The sequence below is a fragment of the Poromitra crassiceps genome (assembly GCF_964638095.1).
Source record: "Poromitra crassiceps genome assembly, chromosome: 17".
NCBI lineage: Eukaryota > Metazoa > Chordata > Actinopteri > Beryciformes > Melamphaidae > Poromitra > Poromitra crassiceps.
Window position 1 is genome coordinate 30,576,065 of NC_139635.1, and position 21,825 is coordinate 30,597,889.

The 21,825-nt window shown below is 44.0% G+C and overlaps 1 protein-coding gene across 1 annotated transcript in view; it reads left to right on the plus strand.

The window, feature by feature from the left end:
* The window catches only part of obscnb (obscurin, cytoskeletal calmodulin and titin-interacting RhoGEF b), a gene marked incomplete at its 5' end in the record, with an annotated part of 85,995 nt that overhangs the window by 38,113 nt on the left and 26,057 nt on the right, over window positions 1-21,825 (plus strand). The window contains 9 exons of the mRNA XM_083653515.1: window positions 12,993-13,259; window positions 13,384-13,650; window positions 13,781-14,047; window positions 14,491-14,760; window positions 16,031-16,303; window positions 16,893-17,171; window positions 17,728-17,985; window positions 18,219-18,485; window positions 18,945-19,217. Of these exons, the coding sequence (XP_083509641.1) occupies window positions 12,993-13,259; window positions 13,384-13,650; window positions 13,781-14,047; window positions 14,491-14,760; window positions 16,031-16,303; window positions 16,893-17,171; window positions 17,728-17,985; window positions 18,219-18,485; window positions 18,945-19,217 (2,421 nt within the window). The remainder of the gene's footprint in view (window positions 1-12,992; window positions 13,260-13,383; window positions 13,651-13,780; window positions 14,048-14,490; window positions 14,761-16,030; window positions 16,304-16,892; window positions 17,172-17,727; window positions 17,986-18,218; window positions 18,486-18,944; window positions 19,218-21,825) is intronic.

Genomic DNA, 21,825 nt, shown 5'->3' on the forward strand with positions numbered 1-21,825 from the left:
TCGTCCCCTAGTTGCACATTTCCCTGCCACATCCCACTCAGCGTCTGATGGTCTTACTGTATGGTACATCTAGTAATGTGCCACATGTTTGGCTGTAGCTTGTTTGTGCTGCTACTTCAATTATTTTAAATGTATTTTGCTATTTCCCTTTGTAATGCTGAGGCTTTTGGTGGCAATGGCATGATTGAAAGAATGAGAGCAAAGAACAACTTATTTGTCATCTGTTGCTCTCATGTAGCTGAATTCAAAAGTCATGTCACTCTGACACGAGGCCCCTTGAGGGACAAGACAGTAGGGGTGCTCCGATCCGGCTAAGCCACGATCCGATCCGATTCCGATTCCTCGGGTCACGATCCGATTCCAGAATCGATTCTCGATTCCAACGATTCTCGATTCCAACGATTCTCAATTCCAGAATCTAGAATCGATTCTCAATTATGTAGTTTTATATTGCAATAACACACAAAGGTAAATATAAGACATAAAATGACAAATGTATTCATGCTGAACTTCAAATTCAACTTCTGTATTACAGTCAGGGCCTAAATTCATTTTGCAAACTAGGGGGGAATTCCCCCCTTATGTTCTTCAGATAAGATGGATTTATAGGCTGGGGGGGATCTGTAGACTTTGAGAAGGATTTATAGATTTTGGGGGGAATACATTAACCAGAGTTCTTAAGTGCAAGAGGTGGTGGCACCGTGGCAGTACAGTACACAAATGACATGAACATTTGGACACTTATTCAGCCGGTATCTTGCATGTTGCGTTCAGGTGCACTGTAACATTTTTTTTTTTTTTTTTTTTTAACGATTTTAAGAATCGATTCTTGGGAGTTTGGAATCGATCCAGGAATCGTGGCATTAAGAATCGCGATCCTTTCAGAATCGATTTTTTGGAGCACCCCTACAAGACAGCTTGGCTGGTAATTCTCTGTCTAAGTTTCCATCTATGGTACTGGTCTGCCATTGGGTTAATAAATGCTAGTCGGATGTTATATGAAATTAGTATGTATTTGTGAAGCTTCCAGCTCCAGTAACTTTATACTGCAGTGTTTGCCCCTCCCTCATTACCACCACTGAGGTGCCCTTGAGCAAGGCCCTTAACCCCAACCGGTCCAGTGGAGCTACTCAGTGGCCAACAGATCAGACTGTGGTTGTACTGGTCAGCTTCCAGGTATGAATGTGTGCGTGAATGTGAACAGGGCACTCCGGAAAAAGAGAGCATTCAGCATTGCTCTCAGTGAGACTCCCCCTGTATAAAAACAAAGCAAAAACAAAAACGTAATGATGCCAGAATGCCATATTAATGCCAGATACAGATACAAGATAGTTTTAATAGCCATAGTGAGTAATAATCACATTACAAACGGGGAATTTGTCTTTGTGCAGTTTGCAGCACAGCGATCACAACAACACTAGACGATGGAGCAAACAGACAACAATCTCAAATTATAATAATTATTAATAATTATAATTATGCCAGAAGAGCAAAAAGGGAAATGAAGATTAGGAAGGAAAGTAATCTACATCTATACATGATTCAATTAATCTTTAATAATGAGAGAGTATAAATATGAAGCAGTGTTGCCAAAATAATGTGTACTCAGCAAATCTTCACTGGCTAAATAAAGCAGAATGAGCTGTGTGGCTGGTGTCACCGTCGTCGACAGTTTGTTTCTCTTGAGGTTTAATCAGGCCTCAAATGTTTTGTCACAGCAGTGAAGCTGCCAACTTCTCCAGCTGCTGCCAAACAAGAGCCTGAGGAGTCCAGGAAAGTGCTGGAAGGTATGAACCCAAATCCTCACATTGCCATGTGTCCATGTGCTACTACGGTACTCTATTTGGTCTTGGTATTGTTCATGTTTTCCGTTGGTTTTAAGATGTGTCTTTATTATTGCATATTGCATGGAGATTTGTCTGTCAGTTTCAGCCAAATTAATTTTTTACATGGTAATGACTATGAAAATACGTGTTAGTGCATTGTCTGTGACCATTGTGCTGACCATGAACACGGGTCCTGTTTGCATTTGTCGCTTTTTGTATGCCGCGGTATTTCCAAACCCCCTGCTGTGTTGCTAAACGTCCAGATTGATCAGTTGTGACATCGCTCTAGTGGCCTTGTGTTTTGTGGATTTTCTGAACAGCGTGGCTCGTTTGTTCTTGGTTGGCTTAGGAGTTGGAAATAGCTCATTGGCATTTGCTCTTCGTTGATTTTCATTATTGTTGGTCTTTTTTGAGTGGAATTGATCTGTTCAGCAACATGCTATCTCTCTCTTTTATCAGTCACGACCATAGCATAGCATAGCATAGCATAGCATCTGTTTTCCATGGGAGTTGTTGTGCATGGAAGTTGTTGCTCAAAGTTGAAAAACACAAAATAATATTTGATTTTATGTTTACATAACTCTTGACACATTTTTATACCTCCACCAGCAACAGCCATGGCCGGAGGCATTATGTTCTTGGGTTGTCCGTCCGTTCCATGCTCGTTAACGGGATATCTCAGGAACGCCTTGAGGACATTTCCTCAAATTTGGCACAAACATCCACTTGGACTCAAGGATGAATTGATTAGATGTTGGTGGTCAAAGGTCAAGGTCCCTGTGAACTCACGTCCGTCCCATTCTCATGAACGAGATATATCATTAACTCATTGAGTGCCAGCCACTTTTGGAGAACGGACGCTCCCAGTGCCAGAGTTTCAGAGCGTTTTCAGTGATTTCTCGAGGCCCACAGAATATTGTGTGATATTACTATGTAAACACCGAACATGCACAAAGAACAAGGAGACTCTATTGTATCATCAGCAAAAAAAAGTTTATTGATACCATTTTCCGTTCTTTAGTTATGAGCCGGAGAATATAGGTTGTTTTCAGTGTTTTCAGGCGTTTCAAATTAGAAGCTAAGTTATTCAGCCTTTTGTGAAATGAAGCATTTCAAGCACATTCACTGACTCTAGCTAATATTTTCTGATGTAGTGACGTGGTGTAGTTGTGTGGTGCCCTGCGTGCCCCACCCCCCTCTCCCCCCCCTCAGCTGCAAACTCCTCCCCACACTAACACACAGCCTCACGCACCCAGCGTCTATTTTCGGAGTGCTCCATTTTTGTGCGCCGGCTCCCAGCGCGACACGGAAAAGCCAAACCGGACTGCTGAGAATGGTTTGGCTTTTCAGTGTCGGGTGCTGCTTTTCTGGCGGCTAATCGTGTGGAGAAACTATGCAGACAGACAGACAGAGGCAGAGGGGCTCAGTTGTGGGAGCGGATTGACTGCTGTTCACAGCCAACGTCAGCTGCAGCCAGAGCAATCTATATGGCTCTGGCTGCAGCATGAGCGGTTTCTCTTTCATCACGGGGCTTTTTCCTGCTGTTTTCCTGACCTTTCTCTAATCTGGAGAGCACTGTCGCCACCTAATGAGTCCGTAAAATAGGTTATACACCTTCAATAGCTACAATATTTGTACAGGAGATGCAGGAGGCTTTGATCCACGTCCCACCGTCAAAAAACGCATTTGACGTCGATCGACGTCATTGGCACTCTACGTCACTATTTACTTTGACGTCGATCGACGTCATTGGCACTCAATGAGTTAACGCCTGGAGGGAATTTCATTACCTCCTCCACGGAGTTGGCAGGGCCACCAATCAGGCTTGTTGGCAGAGGCATTCAACCACCAGCTTGTATTTCCTCTTTTCTTTTTCTCTTGGTATTGCTAGAGATCATAGTCAGTGCCGGGTCAGAGCCAGCAATTGCTCATTCTTCTGGCCTTTGCTGTGTGTCATGATAAAGCAGCCTTTCTGTGTCCGGGCTCTGTTAGCCTGTCGGCTTGTCCTCTGCTTGTTGGCTATAGGCTCGCTGTTCACCAGCTTTCTTCAATGATCAATGACCAGCCCGCAAAGGTGCGGATGTCACAGCCAGGAATCATCTGAATTGAAGTCTTTATGACAGTCGGCACACATAAGAAATAGAATATTACCAAAGAGCATAAAGCTGCTGTCATCTTAAATTTGATAAATCAATGCTTCATATCAGAATAGAAAGGAAAGGAAGTAGGAAAATAAGGCGGCGCCAACTCGCATCCGTAACAGTAGTACTAATCCAGAGCCAGGAGGCTGAGGAGGGAGGCAGTGTTACTCTGCACTGTGAACTATCTCAACCTGGGCTCCAGTAACTTAATGATGCCACAAGGTCATATTGATGCCTGATTTATGATGACAGAAGAGAATTGTACTCTGTAGAATAGCAAAGATTCACTGGCTAAATAAAGCAGAATGAGCTGTGTGGCTGGTGTCACCGTCATCGACAGTTTGTTTCTCTTGAGGTTTAATCAGGCCTCAAATGTTTTGTCACAGCAGTGAAGCTGCCAACTTCTCCAGCTGCTGCCAAACAAGAGCCTGAGGAGTCCAGGAAGGTGCTGGAAGGTATGAACCCAAATCCTCATAAGTGTTCTCCTTCATGTGGTGCTGTATCAGATCTGAATGCCACATTGCTTCATTGCCATGTGTCCATGTGCTACTACTCTATTTGGTCTTGGTATTGTTCATGTTTTCTGTTGGTTTTAAGATGTGTCTTTATTATTGCATATTGCATGGAGATTTGCATCATCTTCAGATGAAGAGGCGCTTTTGTCCCTGTCAGTCTCAGCTAACGGATTAGACTATGAAAATACTCTGTGTAAATGTTACTGCATTGTCGAACATTGTTTGTGGTTCTTAGACTTTTGTGGTGCACTGCTTTTGGTTTGCTATATTGTTGATGCAGTTTTGTATTGAAGTTAGGTTAAAACTGAAGGTTATGATGATCATAACCCCCGGTTCTATGAGTAATATGCGCGATATGTCTCGCTATGAGAAGCAGCCTCCCTGCGCCCCTACAAAATCTTTATCTCCCTACGCCATTCCTGATTGGCCAGTAGAACGTCACACCACGCAACGGGCATGCCACCTACAGTGTTAATTTTGGCAGATATTTTAGATTTAGTCTAGTCTTTAGATGAAAATGCTTATTTTTTGTTTTAGTCACATTTTAGTGATTTTTATACATCATTTTCAAACATGAAGCAAGGTGTTTTTGTTCTCATTAGTTCTGTTTTGCTGCTTCTATTGTACATTTGTTGTCCAGTTGTTTTAGTGCTATGTTTTAAAGCAGTTGTGTGTTGAACGTCAGATGTTTTGATGCACCGTGTTTGTGGCACTGTGGCAGTACTGCAGTGGATCGCTGCTGTCTTTTGGAGTATTGATCATGATCTGTCCAGAGAAGCTTTACTTGCTGTTGCCTGTGGCTTGATTTTTTATTGCAAGTTTCTGGTCTCCCAGGTGTTGGTTAGTTTTGATGCTTGTATGGAACTGAACACATTTCCTGTGTAACTGACTTTAGCCAATATACAATATTGAAAAATAGCTATGAGGACACCAACCACCACAGAGACTCCCAAAGAAAAGTCCCAGAAAGAGGAACCCAGAGTGGGAGATGAAGGTAGGTAGGAGACTGTGGCAGTTGTGTTTGTTTTCATATGGATCTGGTTCGCTGCTGTCTGCTTCTCGGGCTATAGCACCCCCTACTGGAAGTTGTTGTGGTTAAGATTGTATTTTCTCACAGCTGAGAAGTCTGCTGCTGGAGTAGCTGCCAAACAAGATACAAAGGAGCAGGGGATCAAAGAGGCAGTAGAAGGTAATGAAGGATGTTCGTTGGCGCCCCCTAGTTGCACATTTTCCTGCCACATCCCACTCAGTGTCTGTTGCCAAAGGCAGTTACACAGCTGCACCGATGGTCCTTACTGTACGGTACATCTACTAGTAATGTGCCACATGTTTGGCTGTAACTTTGTTTGTGCTGCTACTTCAATTATTTTAAATGTCCTTTCCCTTGTAATGCAGTTCACTATCTCCCATTGTTTGTTGGGCCTTGTTAAGTCGCCACTGTGGCTCCTGTGTTAAATCACTGTCTTGCTGGGGAAGCTAAGCAGGACTGACTGTGGTTAGTCCTTGGATGGGAGATCATAGTGCTGGAAGTGGTGTTGGAGGACCAGTAGGAGGTGCTCTTCCCTCAGGTCTCATGAATAATATCCTCATCCTCAATGTTCCAGGGCAGAGACAGGGACTCTGTCCTCTGAGTGAGCACTGTCCTTTGAACGAAACGCTAAACCGAGGTCCTGACTCTCTAGGCTCAATAAAGATCCTATTGGCACTCTTCACAAGAGGAGGGGGGTAACCCACGCAGGCCTTCCTTCCATCATGGACCCTACAGTTGTTACTCATTTCGTTGGGACATTTTGCCACGGTACTGCCACAGCAGTAAACGTGTTTTTATGTCTTGATGCCCCTAGCTGCAGTAACTTACTGATGCCAACATACCATATTAATGCCAGAGTAATGATGCCAGAAGAGCAAAACGGGAAATGAAGTTTAGGAAGGAAAGTAATCTACATCTATACATGATTCAATTAATCTTCGATAATGAGAGAGTATAAATATGAAGCAGTGTTGCCAAAAAATGTTGTGTACTCAGCAAATCTTCACTGGCTAAATAAAGCAGAATGAGCTGTGTGGCTGGTGTCAGCGTCGTCAGTTTGTTTCTCTTGAGGTTTAATCAGGCCTCAAATGTTTTGTCACAGCAGTGAAGCTGCCAACTTCTCCAGCTGCTGCCAAACAAGAGCCTGAGGAGTCCAGGAAAGTGCTGGAAGGTATGAACCCAAATCCTCACAAGTGTTCTCCTTCATGTGGTGCTGTATCAGAGCTGAATGCCACATTGCTTCATTGCCATGCGTCCATGTGCTACTACTCTATTTGGTCTTGGTATTGTTCATGTTTTCTGTTGGTTTTAAGATGTGTCTTTATTATTGCATATTGCATGGAGATTTGCATCATCTTCAGATGAAGAGGCGCTTTTGTCCCTGTCAGTCTCAGCTAATGGATAAGACTATGAAAATACTCTGTGTAAATGTTACTGCATTGTCTTGAACATTGTTTGTGGTTCTTAGACTTTTGTGGTGCACTGCGTTTGGTTTGCTATATTGTTGATGCAGTTTTGTATTGAAGTTAGGTTAAAACTGAAGGTTATGATGATCATAACCCCCGGTTCTATGAGTAATATGCGCGAGGTGTCTCGCTATGAGAAGCAGCCTCCCTGCGCCCCTACAAAATCTTTATCTCCCTACGCCATTCCTGATTGGCCAGTAGAACGTCACACCACGCAACGGGCATGCCACCTACAGTGTTAATTTTGGCAGATATTTTAGATTTAGTCTTAGTCTTTAGATGAAAGTGCTTTTTTTGTTGTTGTCACATTTGATTAATTTTTATACATCGTTTTGAAACATGAAGCAAGGCGTTTTTGTTCTCTTATTAGTTCTGTTTTGCTATTCTGTCTATTCTATTGTAAATATGTTGTCCAGTTGTTTTAGTGATATGTTTTATACCAGTTGTGTGTTGAACGTCAGATGTTTTGATGCACCATGTTTGTGGCACTGTGGCAGTACTGCAGTGGATCGCTGCTGTCTTTTGGAATATTGATCGTGATCTGTGCAGAGAAGCTTTACTTGCTGTTGCCTGTGGCTTGATTTTTGATTACAAGTTTCTGGTCTCCCAGGTGTTGGTTAGTTTTGATGCTTGTATGGAACTGAACACATTTCCTGTATAACTGACTTTAGCCAATATACAATATTGAAAAATAGCTATGAGGACACCAACCACCACAGAGACTCCCAAAGAAAAGTCCCAGAAAGAGGAACCCAGAGTGGGAGATGAAGGTAGGTAGGAGACTGTGGCAGTTGTGTTTGTTTTCATATGGATCTGGTTCGCTGCTGTCTGCTTCTCGGGCTATAGCACCCCCTACTGTAAGTTGTTGTGGTTAAGATTGTATTTTCTCACAGCTGAGAAGTCTGCTGCTGGAGTAGCTGCCAAACAAGATACAAAGGAGCAGGGGATCAAAGAGGCAGTAGAAGGTAATGAAGGATGTTCGTTGGCGCCCCCTAGTTGCACATTTCCCTGCCACATCCCACTCGAGCCGTTTTCACACATGCGTACAGGAACATTGCCTGTACAGTAAATCAATAACGGCTATTTCCCGGAATTTCCCTTCACACCTGAGGGATCACATGTGTAAAAATAGCCGTGAAAGAAGCTGTATTTTGGGGGGCGGGGTGGGGGACACAGAGCAGAACAGACCATGCAGCATGTACTCCACACACCCCCGCCCCCCTCTGCTCCTCTCTGCTTTGAGCAGATGAGTGAATGGGACAGGAGAAACAGAAAGGAACATGTCGAAGCATGTTTAAAACAGCCCGCTGTGGGACTATTTCGTCCAGAAAGGTGACAAAGTACGATGTGAATTGTGCGATGCTGCTCTTTGAGTGCCAGGCAGTGGAAAACAAAACATTTCTCCTCTGATGACGCTCCGTGCAGACTTCTCCTCTGACAACGCCCCGTGCAGACTACGGCGACATACAGTATGCTTGGGATACATGGCGACGTGAACGCGATCCAATACAAATGAATGCTGCTGTCTGCAGGCAGGCAGTGGGAAACGACATTTCTCGCTTAGGCTTTCTCCGGAGTCCGGATACTTTAAATTGCTCCGTGTTTTGAGAGATCGATCTCCCCCGTGTTTCAACTATCATGCGTCTCAACACGCGTCTTCCACATGGACTGTGAAGACCCCACTTGTTTGTGTTAAACCATTTGTTAAAAGTAAGTCATCCTCTCCTCCGTTCCTCCTCTCTCTGGCTCTGTCTCGTGTGTGTGTATCGCGGCATACCGGTCTTATCACAAGGTTAGAAGTGGTCAAATGTCCGCGATGACGGGGGCGCGCTTATACCGGAAAACAACTTTCACACATGAAGGCATTACTTTCTGGTCATTTCCCGGTATAAAGCGCATGTGTGAAAACGGCTTCAGTGTCTGTTGCCAAAGGCAGTTACACAGCTGCACCGATGGTCCTTACTGTACGGTACATCTACTAGTAATGTGCCACATGTTTGGATGTAACTTTGTTTGTGCTGCTACTTCAATTATTGTAAATGTTCTTTCCCTTGTAATGCAGTTCACTATCTCCCATTGTTTGTTGGGGCTTGTTAAGTCACCACTGTGGCTCCTGCGTTAAATCACTGTCTTGCTCGGGAAGCTAAGCAGGACTGACTGTGGTTAGTCCTTGGATGGGAGATCATAGTGCTGGAAGTGGTGTTGGAGGACCAGTAGGAGGTGCTCTTCCCTCAGGTCTCATGAATCATATCCTCATCCTCAATGTTCCAGGCCAGAGACAGGGACTCTGTCCTCTGAGTGAGCACTGTCCTTCGAACGAAACGCTAAACCGAGGTCCTGACTCTCTAGGGTCAATAAAGATCCTATTGGCACTCTTCACAAGAGGAGGGGGGTAACCCACACAGGCCTTCCTTCCATCATGGCCCCTACAGTTGTTACTCATTTCGTTGGGACATTTTGCCACGGTGCTGCCACAGCAGTAAACGTGTTTTTATGTCTTGATGCCCCTAGCTGCAGTAACTTACTGATGCCAACATACCATATTAATGCCAGAGTAATGATGCCAGAAGAGCAAAACGGGAAATGAAGTTTAGGAAGGAAAGTAATCTACATCTATACATGATTCAATTAATCTTCGATAATGAGAGAGTATAAATATGAAGCAGTGTTGCCAAATCTTTTTGTGTACTCAGCAAGTCTTCACTGGCTAAATAAAGCAGAATGAGCTGTGTGGCTGGTGTCACCGTCGACAGTTTGTTTCTCTTGAGGTTTAATCAGGCCTCAAATGTTTTGTCACAGCAGTGAAGCTGCCAACTTCTCCAGCTGCTGCCAAACAAGAGCCTGAGGAGTCCAGGAAGGTGCTGGAAGGTATGAACCCAAATCCTCACAAGTGTTCTCCTTCATGTGGTGCTGTATCAGATCTGAATGCCACATTGCTTCATTGCCATGTGTCCATGTGCTACCACTCTATTTGGTCTTGGTGTTGTTCATGTTTTCTGTTGGTTTTAAGATGTGTCTTTATTATTGCATATTGCATGGAGATTTGTCTGTCAGTTTCAGCCAAATTAATTTTATACATGGTAATGACTTTGAAAATACGTGTTAGTGCATTGTCTGTGACCATTGTGCTGACCATGAACACGGTCCTGTTTGCATTTGTCGCTTTTTGTATGCCGCGGTATTTCCAAACCCCCTGCTGTGTTGCTAAACATCCAGATTGATCAGTTGTGACATCGCTCTAGTGGCCTTGTGTTGTGTGGATTTTCTGAACAGCGTGGCTCATTTGTTCTTGGTTGGCTTAGGAGTTCGAAATTGCTCATTGGCATTTGCTCTTCGTTGATTTTCATTATTGTTGGTCTTTTTTGAGTGGAATTTATCTGTTCAGCAACATACTATCTCTGTCTTTTATCAGTCACGACCATAGCATAGCATAGCATAGCGTCTGTTTTCCATGGGAGTTGTTGTGCATGGAAGTTGTTGCTCAAAGTTGAAAAACACAAAAGAATATTTGATTTTATGTTTACATAACTCGTGACACATTTTTATACCTCCACCAGCAACAGCCACGGCCGGAGCCATTATGTTTTCAGGTTGTCCGTCCGTTTCATGCTCGTTAACAGGATATCTCAGGAATGCTTTGAGGACATTTCCTCAAATTTGGCACAAACATCCACTTGGACTCAAGGATGAATTGATTAGATGTTGGTGGTCAAAGGTCAAGGTCCCTGTGAACTCACGTCCGTCCCATTCTCATGAACGCGATATATCATGAATGCCTGGATTCATTACCTCCTCCACGGAGTTGGCAGGGCCACCAATCAGGCTTGTTGTCAGAGGCATTCAACCACCAGCTTGTATTTCATCGTCTGTTTTTCTCTTGGTATTGCTAGAGATCATAGTCAGTGCCGGGTCAGAGCCAGCAATTGCTCATTCTTCTGGCCTTTGCTGTGTGTCATGATAAAGCAGCTTTTCTGTGTCCGGGCTCTGTTAGCCTGTCGGCTTGTCCTCTGCTTGTTGGCTATAGGCTCGCTGTTCACCAGCTTTCTTCAATGATCAATGACCAGCCCGCAAAGGTGCGCATGTCACAGCCAGGAATCATCTGAATTGAAGTCTTTATGACAGTCGGCACACATAACAAATATTACCAAAGAGCATAAAGCTGCTGTCATCTTAAATTTGATAAATCAGTGCTTCATATCAGAATAGAAAGGAAAGGAAGTAGGAAAATAAGGCGGCGCCAACTCGCATCCGTAACAGTAGTACTAATCCAGAGCCAGGAGGCTGAGGAGGGAGGCAGTGTTACTCTGCACTGTGAACTATCTCAACCTGGGCTCCAGTAACTTAATGATGCCACAAGGTCATACTGATGCCTGATTTATGATGACAGAAGAGAATTGTACTCTGTAGAATAGCAAAGATTCACTGGCTAAATAAAGCAGAATGAGCTGTGTGGCTGGTGTCACCGTCATCGACAGTTTGTTTCTCTTGAGGTTTAATCAGGCCTCAAATGTTTTGTCACAGCAGTGAAGCTGCCAACTTCTCCAGCTGCTGCCAAACAAGAGCCTGAGGAGTCCAGGAAAGTGCTGGAAGGTATGAACCCAAATCCTCACAAGTGTTCTCCTTCATGTGGTGCTGTATCAGAGCTGAATGCCACATTGCTTCATTGCCATGGGTCCATGTGCTGAGTTGGTTTTATAATTTGTTATTGCATATTGCATGGATACTTGCATCATTGTGGATATTTGCATCATCCTCAGACGAAGAGGAGGTTTTGCCCCGTTCAGTTTCAGCCAAATGAACTGTCTACATGCTAATGACTATGAAAATACTACTGTTTGTGCTTCTTAGACTTATGTGGCCCACTGCTTTTAGTTTGCTATACTGTTGAATGCAGTTTTGCATTGAAGTTAAGTTAGGTTAAAACCTACTGTATTTGTTTATAATTCAGTTGAATCACAGCTGTGAAGACATTGTGGTGATTGTGACATAACTCTAACGGCCTTGTGTTGTGTGTTTCGTGGGTTTTGTGAACAGCCTGGCTCATTTGTTGTTGTTCGTCTTAGGAGTTGGAAATTGCTCATTGCCATTTGCTCTTAGTTAAATTATTTGGATTGAATTTCATTATTGTTGGTGTTTCTTGTGTGTGGAATTGATCAGTTCAGCAACATGCTATGTCTCTCTTTGAATAAGTCTTAGGTTACAACCACTATGTGATGTATTTGTCCTCCTGTTATCTACTGTTCATGACAGTAGATATTTAAGAAGTTTAATTCAGTTCGTTACACCAGCAGAGAAAGAAAGGCCCGCTGTGTCTGCAGTCACCTCAGAGCCAGAGCTGGAGTCCGAAGCCAAAGGAGCAGGTAGAGGTTTTGTGGCACACATTCATTTTAGCGTGTATTCCCTGTTGTTTTAGCATAGCATTATGTTCTCCATGTCATTATTTCAGTCAATTTTGCACACACATTTATAGTTCTAGCTCTATCCGATGCTCCCACTGCTCCCCAACCAGAAACTCAATAGGAAAAGAAAACTACTGGTTTGCCATTAGCCAATAATTAGCTTGTGCTGTCTCCTCTTGGTTCCTAAGCGTTGTCAGCTTTGTTTTATGTACACGATATACTGTATGCTTCACTGGCTCCCTATTTTGATTTGGAGTAGCAATTATTTGCTGTGCAGCATTGTGTGTGTGTTGTGCGTGTGTGTGTGTGTGTGTGTGTGTGTGTGTGTGTGTGTGTGTGTTTGTGTGTGTGTGTGTGTGTGTGTGTGTGTGTGTGTGTTTGTGTGTTTGTGTTCTCACGTATGTCTATTTTACCCATCACACATTTGTCTTTGTTGTGTTGTTTGTCTTGGTATTGGTAGAGATCATAGTCAGCATCTGGTCAATTGAGAATTTACATAAAAAGGAAGAGTAAACTGTCATTAAGGTATTTCTGTGCACTTTATATACTGTCTTCATCTGGTGTCTAGCCTTTTGTGGCCGTCCTCTTAATTAATTTCTAGTGTACTAATCCCAGCTCTTCCAGTCATATTCACACGGGAGCTGCAGAGCCAGGAGGCTGAGGAGGGAGGCAGTGTTACTCTGCACTGTGAGCTCTCTAAAGCTGGAGTCCCTGTGGAGTGGAAGAAGGGCACACAGGTGCTGAAGTCTGGAGGAAAGTACCAGATGAAACAAACCGGATGCACTTATGAACTGCAGATCTTGGATTTGAAGCCCGGAGACACGGGGAGCTACTCATGCTCTTCAGAAGACACGGAAAGCTTTGCCTCTCTTATAGTAAATGGTAGGATGGCGACCGTTTCCATCGCTGTTCATTCATTCATCGTTCTTTCTTTCACTGTATATCTGTGTCTTCAGTCTTGATGGTGTAGATAAACTATCTTGGTTTATTTATTTTCATTCATCAGCTCTTCCGGTCGTTTTCACAAAAGAGCTGGAGAGCCAAATGGCTGATGAGGGGGACAGTGTTACCCTGCAGTGTGAGCTCTCTAAATCTGGGGTTCCTTTGGACTGGAGGAAAGGAGAACTGGGTCTTTGCCCGTGTGCCAAGTATGAAATGAGACAGACAGGGCACGTCGCCACACTAGTGATCCATCATGTAGACCTAGAGGACACTGGGAGCTACACATGTGACAGTGGGGACTTCCAAAGCACGGCACAGCTAGTAGTAAAGGGTATGCCAGTTGGACACTGTTCTTCTTCATGCATCTCATATTTTGTGTGGTGGGCTAAAAATGTCTCTGTCTCAGTTCTCCTAACGTTCCCTACTCATTTCCTCCTGCCCCCCCCCCCCCTCCCCCTTAGCCCAACCTGTCTTTTTCAAGGCCCAGCTGGAGAGCCTTGAGAGGCAGGCAGGGGAGACAGCTACTTTTCGCTGTGAGACCACACAGCCAGGAGCCACCGTGGTCTGGAGGTTTGGTGACAGGGTGCTGGAGTCTTGCCTCAAATACCAGCTTAAACAGGAAGGGGCTGTAGTGGAGCTCGTCCTCTATAAAACACACGGCGCTGACTCGGGAGAATACTCCTGCGACACGGGCAGCCAGAAGACTTCAGCTGTTCTCACTGTGCAGGGTAAGCATTCTGTTTTCAGGATTGTTTTTTCTGATCTCATCTCTGGAGTCATGTCATCTCTATCCTCAGTCGTTCTTTGTCTCCTCACCACTTTCCCACTTGAGCATGACATGCACCCACCTCACATGTAGAGATTCTGTTTGGCATCTTCCTGACTACAAGAGTGCTGATGTCGTCCCCCCCACTACTACTGCATGTCTTGTTCCTTGTTTGCGCTTTCACACTTTTCAGTGCACCTTTACTCACACATTTTCCACTGATCGCATCTCATTTCTTTGGTCTTCTTTCACATACAGTAATACTATCTCACGCTCAATCTATAACAGCACAGTGGAAATCTGTAAGCACAATTTGCAAGAGAGGTGACCTTTCTCCTTGTCAAGCATGCTGATGTCAACCAATGAATATATAACTGAACTACTCAAATTAATTTCGTCAAACAGAGGTTGAGGTTACCATAGTGAAATTCTTGGAGAGCTGTGTCGTGCGCGAGGGAGAAGATGTCCACTTTGAGTGCCTGGTTTCTCATGAGGAGGCACCCCTCGCCCAGTGGAAGCTCCAGGACGTCCCACTACAGGACAATGAGATGAACCTGATCCGGGCTGAGGGCCGGGTGCACAGCCTCACACTCAGAGGTGTCACCCAGGAAGACTCAGGCACAGTCACCTTCACAGTGGGTAACCACACGTCCACTGCTTCTCTGACAGTCAGAGGTAAGGGAAACATTTCGCGCCATTTAACCAAGTGCGTTGACAAGAACTAACACTCAACCTTTTTGCTCCTTCAGTAACGCTTTCCCAGTTCATTTCAAACTCTTCATCTCCATCTTCCTTGTGGGACACCTGCGTTTCAGTTCACTTTTGATTGAGGTGTTCCCCATTCACTGTCACTTTTCACCTCCTCACTTTTGTAATATCTATTTTCCGGTCTATCCCAACATACTGTATTTCTATATGCATGTTCTCACCTCCATGTTCCATTGAACTGAGATGAAATGTGTCTATAGAGACAGTCGGCATGTGTGGGAACGCCCACAAAATGTTATACGGCTGGCGCGCGAGTAGGGTAAAACCGCCCATATATCTCAATGGGCTGACTCACCAAAGGAAGGTGCTGCGGCTCTACACTACAGTTTTGGGGGATTCTAGAGCAGAACACAAGATGTCTATTCAGATGTGCGTTTAGTGCGGTGGTTGAATCCCTGTTCGTGTCTGCCTGGGCTGGGCTAGCAGCTAAATTCTAACTTTGCTGAATGGATCGAACGGGGGATTGACCCCCACCCTGACCACGCCCCCAGCCAGGCTGAGCCAGCTAACCCAGCGTCTATGACGAGACATCGCCTCGACCTATTTCTCTTTAGAATTTATTATTATTTATGTTGATAAGCAACATGAAAGTTTCATGTCGTGTTCAAACTTTCATCACTGAGCTGTTTTCTCAGTTTAATCAAATAACTTGCATAATTCATTCACCGATTACTGCAGATGTTTTCATCTTTCCACTCACTTTTAGTGGGCCATAATCAAACTGGCAAATGCTAGTGTTTATTTGATAGCTTTGTGTGAATATCACTACTTTGTTTCCATTCGGACCCTTGAAATGAGAACTCCTCTCTGAGTCCCTAAAGACAAACTTTGAACATTAGGTGCAGCAAGGTTCATTAATTTCTAAGTATCAGCCAAGTAATTTATTGATAATATACCAGTTGATTCATTTGACTGCTGCATATTTTTCTGATTCAATCTGTCACTGATTCTCATAAAATGTCAAAGTGGGAGAAGCCTGTAGGTAGGTTCACAATGTGACTTTTGACAGTGTTGTATCTGTTCTCTTTTACGCTTCTTGATGCTATGGAATAGTTGTAAGTATAAATAATTGAAAACTTGATTGTCTCTTTTGAGTAGACGATGTGTTGTGGTGGCCGCGTTCACCCTTGAACCATCTGAATGTATTGGCTCTAACCTGTGATGGTCTTTCTGGCAGCGGCACCTGTCGTATTCCAGAAGGAGCTGGAGCTGGAGAGTGAAGAGGCCATGGAGGGAGGCACGGCCACCCTGTCCTGTGAGACTTCCAGCCCCGACGGCAAGGTGACCTGGAGGAAGGGCTCAGCCGTGCTTACCAAGGGGGAGAAATACACTATGGAGCATAGAGTCTCCACCCACACCCTGGTGGTGCACAAGTTGAAGGTGGAGGATACTGGAGAATACACCTGCGACACAGGGGACAAGCAGAGCACTGCTGCCCTGACCGTGAAAGGTAACGGAGCACGTCCTCATGTCGTGTCTTGTCTCGTTTCTTGACTGAAGTTCATCCTAAGTTCATTCATCTCATTATCAAGTTCTGGATCAAATCTTCTACTCAGAATCTTTTTCTCTTGGATTCCACAGTTGTAGAGTTAAGTGTAACATCTTGGTTGGCGTGAAATTTGAGTTTTACTTGAGTTATAATTATCTGATGTTAATGGAACAAATTAATTTCTGCGTCGTCGTCGTTGTTGTTGTTGTTGTTGTTGTTGTTGTTGTGGGGGTGTGATTGAAGTTATGCAAGCTACAATATCATACAGTGAATGTAATGTTAATGTGAGTTTGTTTAAGTGATTGATGTATTATTATTTAATTACATCTTTTTGGTAAAAATCTAGTGTTATTAAGGATAGTCTAATTAGTTTTCATTAGACTGACACACGCCAGAGCACAACAGCCATTCTCTTCAGATCACCCTTAAGGCAAAGTCAGTAAGTATTTAAAGTGGTGCTTTTGGTGGTGGACACACCCTCTTAGTGATGTCATCCCGAAGCCCTTCTTACAAATGATGACTGACCTCCCATCATCCCATTCACCTTCAGAGCGTGTGCGCATCATCCGAGAGCTCTGTGATGTCACTGTGACCACTGGACAGGACGCTGTCTTTGAGGTTCAGTTGTCACACTCTGGGGTAACGAATGGGGAATGGTGGCTTGCAGACAACCTTCTCCAAAATAATGATCTTAATGAAATGAGCATCCAGCGCAGAGTCCACCGCCTGACCCTGAAGATGGTAACCACAGATGAATCAGGAGACGTGGCCTTCGTAGTGGGAGAAGAGAAGAGTGTGGCCTGTCTTCTAGTGGAGGAGAAACCCAAAGGTAATGGCGATAAGGTCACTAGAGGTGTTTAATCCTCACTTCTCCATCGACCGGCAAACAGCTTTACCTTGGCAAATGGAAATCTGCTGGCATCATCATCTTCAACATCCTAACTTTTTCCATCCCCTTGCATTCATTTTATAGCATTCGCTATGAGGAGAAATGCTATCCAAATGCTAACAAGAATAATGTCACTAAAGTAGATAAGCTTAAAGTAGATTAAAGAACTTAAGTCACCTTGCTTAATAGATTGTGAAGTGAGTGTTGCTCAAATAAGGGCAGTTTGCAATATTTCAATAATCAGAATGTTGCCTTAGTACACCCTGAAATCAGAATAATAAACATGGTTTCAACACATTTTAGTAAAGAAATTATATGCACTTAATTTTTTATGCATTTCAAAATTTTAAATTGATGTAGAATTCATTGCATGCATATGTATTTATAGAAATAATTCACACTAGACTGAAGAGGCAGGGAGACAGTAAGTAATGCTACAGTATCATATACGTCAATGCTCTCATTGAACTTAGTTTCGGGTTTCCCATATTTACAGTGCTAATACTAGAGAAGCCACACAACACTGTGGCGTTAGAGGGTGAGACTGTCACTCTGGCCTGCACCGTCTCAGACCCCAAAGCTACGGTGACCTGGATCAGGAACAACGAGACCGTCAAAGCAGGTCTCAAGTACGACCTGAGGAAGGAGGGTGCATTCCAACAGCTCCGCATCCACAACCTGGTGCCCGAGGACTCGGGAACGTACTCCTGCGATACAGGAGACGCACAGTGTGACGTCACCTTGACTGTGGAAGGTAAAGAACGACGCCAGCTCTGTTGATCAGATTCAAGTCTGTGGATCAAGATAGGATTGGAATGAACCCCCTACAACATTCTTGAATGTTCCTTGCCCTCTACCATGCACCCACTCTTCCATCATTGTGCCTCGACAAAGCCATCTTCCCCTCTTTCATCCATCACAGATGTGTGTCTCCACTTGCCATCTCAGCATCTGATGCCACATTTTCCCATTTTGAATTCTCACCAGGTGCCCCAGCGTTCTTCCAGAAAGAGCTGAAGAGCCAGGAGACCATAGAGGGCGATGATGTTACGCTGCACTGTGAGTTGTCTAAGCCAGGCGTGCGCGTTGAGTGGAGGAAAGGAGGCACGGCCCTCCAGCCCAGTAAGAAGTATGAGATGAGGCAGAAAGGGTGCATTCACGAGCTCTGTATGCGGGATCTGGAGCCCGAAGACAGTGGCTACTACACCTGTGATGCAGGAGACCAGCTCACTACAGCCTCTTTGGCAGTGCAAGGTAGTCCACACATCAACACTGTTGCGTCTGTCTCTGGTTTTACTGGCCAGCCAATTTAATCTTGACTGGATTCTGGCATAGTGCTTTTTCATCTTTGCTCTTTGTCATGACAGTAAATTAGTTTTGCTTAAGATAATTCCTATAAATTAAAATTATGCAATAATTAACTAGCATACATTATTAGCACAATGGCTAATTGCAAATTAATTACTGCAACAAATGGAATAATAGGTATTTCGGCAGGCTTATCTCTTTGTAAACTCTGATGTTGTATGTTGGCATTTTCTGTCTGATGTGATACAATTTTGTTCTACCACTGAAGTTGACAAAAAGGGACTGTTGACAATCAAAATATAGATTATATAGACGTTAACATCATTATACATGACATGTACTCAATGTATGAGTATTATTACAACCTCAGTGTTTGTATGTGTGTATCTATGTTTCGCTCAACAGTGAAAGAGGTCTTCATTGTGTCTGGTCTTAAGACCATCGACGTCTTTGTGGGGGAATGGGCCACCTTCTCCTGCCAGCTGTCTGGTAGGGCAGCCGGCGAGGTGCAGTGGTGGCTGGATGGCACCTTGCTGGAGCACAGCCCCGTCAGTGAGATGGGGCTGAGCCAGGCTCACATCCACACACTCACCTTAAAGAACCTGGCCACAGACGACTCTGGCACGGTCACGTTCAAAGCCGGCAGTGTGCTGTCAACAGCCAAGCTCTTAGTCAAAGGTATCAGGGCATCAGTAGCAAATATAACTGCTAAAGAAACTGAGAGCAGGAGAGCATCTCAGTTGCACTCTTTTTTCAGACCCTGCGGCATTTTAATTCACTGATTCAAATCGTATAAACATAATCTTTGTAGCTCATGTTAAAGCCAAGATTGTACTGTGATGTTATTACTACAATGTTGATATAGTGACAATATTTATTGCTATTTTGTTTACAGTATAATAGGCTCAAGAGACTACGCGCACAGTACCAAATTTCCCATCTCTTTCTTTGAGATAGTCATTTCAAAATGTGAAGTAACCAAATATTATTTGATACACTGTTTCTTTAAGAAGAATTATCCTGCAGGTGTCCAAAAAAGAGATCCTCATCCATGCATGAGCAGACATTGTTTCTCATTCCATTAATAATAATAATAGCATTAGTGTTCCATGCTGTGTGCTTTGATCCAACATACAACTGGGTGCAGCACCACGGAAAGTGTCATTAGATCAGAGAGCAGAAGAATGTCTAAACAAGTCTAAATGACATCGTGTGTCATTGACACAAGATTTATCAAATTTGAATACTGTAGGTGCGTCCGGGTCGTGTCGCGTTAGATTCCCTGCCTACTAGTCTCGCTCTGCGAGACTACCTGCCTACCAACACGAGGGTCGCAGGTTCACGCCCCCGTGTTACCTCCGGCTTGGTCGGGCATCCATAAAGGCGCGATAAGCTGTTTCATGCTGCGGGAAGCTGGAATGAGGGTATGTGTCCTGGTCGCTGCACTAGCACCTCCTCTGGTCGGTTGGGGCGCCTGGTCGGGGCGGAAAGGAACTGGTGGGAATAGTGTGATCCTCCCACGTGCTACGTCCTGCTGGTGAAGCTCCCCGCTGTCAGGTGAAAAGAAGCGCCTGGCAACTGCACATGTATCGGAGGAAGAATGTGTGTGTCCCCAGATCGGCAGAGGGGGTGGGCAGCGACCGGGGCAGCAGGGGGAATTGGCCAAGTACAATTGGGGAGAAAATTGGAGAAAGATCAGAAAAAATAAAGAAAATACTGTAGCATTTATATCAAGTCATTTCCATCTATTTTGATTGTCCAACAGAAATCTGTCATTTACACACATTTTGTCTCTGTATTTTGGGGGGATTCTCTCTGAATTCTTTCTATTCTATATAGTGTATGTAACAATAGGAACTATGTAACCCTTGGTAATATGTATGATGATTGATTGTTGCATTATTGGTGATTTGATTCAATGGACAACATAGCCATTAAGCATTTCTTTCTACAAATATATCTGGATTAGGCCTGCGTTGGTGATCTTTGAGGTTTGATGCAGCTGATATTATATAGAGTTAGAATGTGAGCCAAATTAGCAGTGATGACAGAAATGTATTAGGGAAGTGCTGCTCCACCCATCCACTCAGGCCGGCCATGGCGGCCACTGTCCCATACTCACCTTCACTCTCACCTCCACCTGCCCCGCCCTGCCCCGCCCCGCCCCTGACCTGCAAGCACTAAAACCTCTAACTCTCCATCATCAACATGAGTTTGGTATTTCTATCCACTTATCATGCCTCCTCTCTAATTGGCTGCCAGCACTTCCCCCCTCGGTTGTGACCTTTGGCGGTTGGGCTTTTTGACCCCCTCTTCAGTTTGGGAGTTCACATAAGGCAACACAGAGGTCAAACTCAATTTCATCCCGGGCCACATCAGCATTATGGTTGTCCTCAGCCTACTTGTTATAATATTACATTGTCTCTGATTCAATTATTATTGGTTTTGAGTAATTACTTAATAATTAATAACTAGGTCTCAAAGCAGAATTATAGGAAAAATAATGGCAAACAGACAACTAGTACCCTACAACTATTAGAGCTAATGAGAATTGGAATTGTATTGCACAAATTGTATTGTTTGCTAGCCCTCACTGGATTTGGCCCCCGGTCCTTGAGTTTGACACATGTGACAAACATACTGCAATGTATAATTTTGTACATGGTGCTAAGGCTGGACAATATATTTATATTATATCGTGATATGAGACTAGAGATCGTCTTAGATTTTGGATATCGCAATATAGTGATATGGCATAAGTGTCATCTTTTCCTGGTTTTAAAGTCTGCATTACAGTAAAGTGATGTAATTTCCTGAACTTACCAGACTCTTCCAGTTGTTCTCTTATTTGTAGATGGGGGGATAACAGGAGAGACTCAAAGCTATGACCAAGTATATACTACATTCTCTCCGTAGGCTAACTTGCTGGGGATTCCCCTGGACCCCCTCGTCAAGCTGACGTTCTAGTATGTATGTCTAACTAGACATACGTCTAGTCTAGTCTAGTCCTAAACTCGAGGCTATGTTGAAGTATGTTTCTCGCTTTAGTCATTATATTCACATTAACGATCAAACATCTCATTGTGTACTGTACATATCTTGGGTAAGCACCAAGTTACAACTGCACAATTTAGCCCACTTTGTACAGTAGAAAATACCAGGATAGAAATGATATAGTGTATCACCATTCAGTCTAAATGGTTCATATCGCCCAGCCCTACATGGTGCTATAGTCATACACTTTGGGTGGACTCTGCCCAACATCATGATGATAACACTCGCATAT